The sequence below is a fragment of the Nematolebias whitei genome, chromosome 17 (assembly GCF_014905685.2).
Source record: "Nematolebias whitei isolate Nwh7 chromosome 17, NemWhi1, whole genome shotgun sequence".
Taxonomy (NCBI): Eukaryota; Metazoa; Chordata; class Actinopteri; order Cyprinodontiformes; family Rivulidae; genus Nematolebias; species Nematolebias whitei.
Window position 1 is genome coordinate 19,470,432 of NC_056514.1, and position 4,262 is coordinate 19,474,693.

At 45.4% G+C, this 4,262-nt stretch overlaps 1 protein-coding gene across 1 annotated transcript; it reads right to left on the reverse strand.

Moving 5' to 3' along the window:
• Window positions 1-495: 495 nt before the first annotated feature.
• Window positions 496-4,262, reverse strand: foxj1b (forkhead box J1b). Its single transcript, XM_037691014.1, has 2 exons — window positions 3,663-4,262; window positions 496-1,350 (listed from the first exon to the last, which is right to left on the reverse strand). Exons 1-2 carry the CDS (start codon window positions 4,260-4,262, stop codon window positions 496-498), a joined length of 1,455 nt encoding a protein of 484 aa, XP_037546942.1.

A 4,262-nucleotide genomic window follows, 5' to 3' on the forward strand; every position in this document is an offset into this window, starting at 1 on the left:
GCCTGTATCTGTGCGTCGACGCTGCTTAGAGACTTCTATTAGTAACCTACTCACATTTTTGCAGACCAGTCACACCTCGCACATGACAACAGCAAACACACCCCTCAAACATACACACACACCATCTCAACAGAACAGCAGTGGGCCCCCCAAGAAAAAAAACAAGCTTAAAGGACACGACAAACACTGTGGCGTTTACCAGGCCTTCAGACTCCACATGTGAAGCCCAATCTAAAGCCCTCACAACCCAAAGCACCAAACGATCACTTTGCTAATGTCCCAGTATCAGTCAGGACACCCCCCAGGCGTTCTTCGTCCTTTTCCAGACTGGTTGGTGCTGTTTCAGCAGGTGCTCAGCATCAGGTTTGTAGTGTTACGGCTGGTTGGAGAGAGTATAAAAATTGCAGAATGATTGGAGGGGACTCAGAGTAATCACAGCAGTGTCATCCTTTCATACAAGACGAACCAACGAATGTCCACGTCATGATCAAAGGGTTACATGTACGTCTCCACTCGTTCCCAGGGCTGCATGTCTGTGAAGAAGCCCTCATACAGACCAAACCCCGGATCTAAGGTCGGGGGAATGGTCTCGTCTTTAATCTCGTCCCAGGGGTGCAGCACAGCCTCCCCCGGCTGCTCTGGGAACAGTGTAGGCTCATCGAAGTGCTGCATCTGGTGCTGGCCCAGGAGCAGCTGGTCTTGGTCCGGCTGCTGGTGCCTCTGCAGCAGGTGATGCTGCAGCATGTGGAGCTCTCCCACGTTGACCGAGCACTCCGCGGAAGCAGAGCTCAGGTCCAGGTAGCCGTAGGACTGATGCTGGTTGATGTGCTGGCTCTGACCCGCGACATCGCCACACCACCTGCCCACCCCTGCAGAGTGCTGCCTTCCGTGCGCCTCCATCTCACAGCCCAGGGAGCTCAGCGCCGTGTTGATATCTAAATCCTCGAAGGTGCTACAGTTCCCACCGAGGACGTCATCAAACACGGACGCCAGGTCAAAGTCCCCCTTCAGGACGTTTGCTTTATTAGCTTCCATGGCCAGAAGAGGGGACTCCGTGCCTCTGAGTGCTCTGGTATTTTTAGAAGACAGGGTCTTCTGTTTGCCACCTTGATAAGGACAGGTGTCTTGGATGCTGTGGTAACTGTGAACCAGTTTGTTCTGTCTCTGTGGGGCACTGCTGCCGTTGCTGTAGTGGTTAGCCGACATCCTCCTTCGTTTAAAGATGCCATTGACGAACATGTCAGCATACTGCGGATCAATCTGCCAGAAGCCTCCCTTCCCTGGCTCGTCTTTCTGTCTGGGGACCTTCTTGAAACACTTGTTGAGGGACAGGTTGTGACGAATCGAGTTCTGTGTCAACAACAAGAAACAAAAGAGAGAGAGAATAATTTAGCATAGACCTCACGGCAAATCGAAGCCAGTCACGCAAGAACAAAAAAATGCCAATTTGTCAGGGAGACGGCAGAGTGGGCGTTGGGCATTGTTGTTGTTTGTATAGAAACTGCAAATGGACCTAATGAGGCTTTCTAGTAACAGGCAGCTCTGTGCATTTCAAACATGATCAGCTGTGCTTAGCTGCCATCTCTCTTAGGAGCCCTCATTAACACACACACACATACACACACACAAAGTGCTTTCTCTGTCATCATCATCCCCTCACATTAAAACCCGTATAAGAACTCAGAGTAAAAGAAATTACAAATACATTAAAATTCCTTATGTGAATTATAAGAGATATAAATTAGAATTCCTGCAGAAATAAAAAAGTTGGAGCTTTGAAACCATCTTTGTTTTGCCTCAGGTTTTACACACTAAAAACTGCTCAACTCAATGCTGGGTTCAATTTGTTGGGTTGGCTCCAAAGGTTTGACCCAGTGGTTGGGCTGGAGACGAGGCGTGTCGTTCGTCACAGTCCACTGTTTTAAACCAGAAGTGGTCCAGATCAGACCTGACAGGACCTCTGCTTTAGGATGTAATACGTAAAGGTATGGCAGTAAAAACAGCTTGTAAGAGACTATTTAAACTGGTTGAGTCTGTTAATAACTCTAACTTGTGTGGTTTCCTATGGTAACATTATGTAAAGCTGGAGTTTCCAACTGTCCCTAAACAGGAATTGTTGATGAGGAAATCACTTTCGTTCTGGGTTTTTTTTTTGAGCCAGTGTGTTTAAAGATGATAAATGAAATAGTGATTTTGACTAATTGGAGCTAAAGAATCTTGGTTTTTTTTGTAAGAACAAATGTTGAACATAGACTGATACTTTGGGCAACTGGTTTTTGAAACAAAAATGGTCCAAGCTGTGTTTTGTGTATTGAAATGGACAATTTGACAGCAAACCTTGGTATCACTTTACAATAAGGCTTCCCTTATGGCTAATAAATAGCTTATAGATATGTTATTAATTCCTCTATAAACACTTTATAAATCATTAATAACTGCTTATTATGCATTAATTAAGGGTGACAGAGACAAAACTGACCAGTTTCTGCCAAATAATGAGCCAAATCTGTTCACCTATATATTTAATCTAGAGTTGTTATATTAAACATTTTAGACTAAGTTATTACCTTGTAAGAACAATAAGCATTTGTAAACCTATTTCTTTAGGATATAATATTGTACTTTCTCACTGCATTATAAGTATCTACAACTAATATATCCTAAAAAATTAGGTTTACAAATGCTTATTGTTCTCACAAGGTATAGTAAGTTAGTCTGAAATGTTTAATATAACAACTCTAGATTAAATATATAGGTGAACAGATTTGGCTCATTATTTGGCAACAAACTGCTCAGTTTTGTCTCTTGTCACGCTTAATTAATGCATAATAAACTATTAGATTTGTAAAGTGTTTATAGAGGAATTAATAATGTATCTATAAATTATTTATTAGACATCTAAGGGGAGTCTTGTTGTAAAGTGGCACCAAAATCTTTACTACTTTAATATGATAGTAAGCAAAGTTTTTCTAACATAAAATACATTTAATGGGATTCTCCAAGCTTTAGCAGATAGGCCTTTCACCATGGTGATGAGCTGCACAAGTCCAATGGAATAATGATCACGCATCATACAAACGTCACATTTATTTTGATTTTCCTCCTTGAAATCATAAAAACTATAAACCAAAGACATTCAGGATCAAATATTACATCCTCCAGTTTCTTTATGCCTCATGTAAATGCCCTTCGTTAAAATGGTCCAGAACAGCTCAGTGCCACGGACGTCCAATAAATGAAAGAGGAATTGCATTTACAAGGAAAATGCAGTGAATGATTGCTACAATTTGCAGAAGCAGCCGAAACGGAGCTGTTAAATCTGAAAGGGGTATAGCTACAAGCTAACAGATCAAAACACTGTCTTCAAAACAAACAGCAAAATGCTGGGTGGACATTATTATGAGTGGTAGCTCTAATTAAAGAGATAACTCATTTAACATACTAAACACATATATGATGGGTGAAACTGATAACCTGCTGGGTTAAAACTAGCCTGGGGTCAAATTGGACCCAGTGCAGGTTGTTTTGAACCCAGCACTTCTTAGTGTGATGAAACTCTGCCTGATGGTGACACTGGAGTCAACTGCCCTGCCTTCCTTTCTGCACCTCAGCATTGCCAGTCTCATGAATTATTAAGGGACGGGGGGAATGGTCTCGGTTACCTGCCAGCTGGGCTCCGCGTGTCTGTAGTAGCTGAAGTTCTCTGTGATCCAGTTGTAGATGGTGGACAGAGTCACTTTGGGCTGCTTGCTGGCCTGCATGGCCATGCAAATGAGAGAGGCGTAGGAGTACGGCGGCTTGACTTTGGGGTTCGTTTTGTAGTCCACCTCCGCGGGGGGGCTCGCCTGGACCGGGATGTGAGAGTAGCCGGATACGGGATGGGCGCGGGTGGTGAAGCGCGAGGCCGCGGAGGTGCTGGAGTCGCTGCCGGAGGTGACGGGGCTGCCCGGGTGCAGGAGCATCCCGGTGGACGCCGTGTCCCCGGCCGGCGGGCTGGACGGGGAGTCGGTGCCCGCTCTGGGGAAGCCGAGGCGTCTGAGAAAGAGCTGCTGCTGGGAGGACGGACAGCCGGGTCCGGCGCAGATGCTGCTGGGTCGCTCTGGGTCTGCGCTGAGGATGGAGAAGTTCTGGAGCCAGTGGAGGCTGGTGAGGCTGTCGTCCAGGGGGGTGGATTCTAAACCAGAAGCCTGGTCTTCCGGGAACACCGCAAGCCAGTTCTCTTTAAACTTGTTGGCAATATCTGGGCTACTTAAGACCGGCAT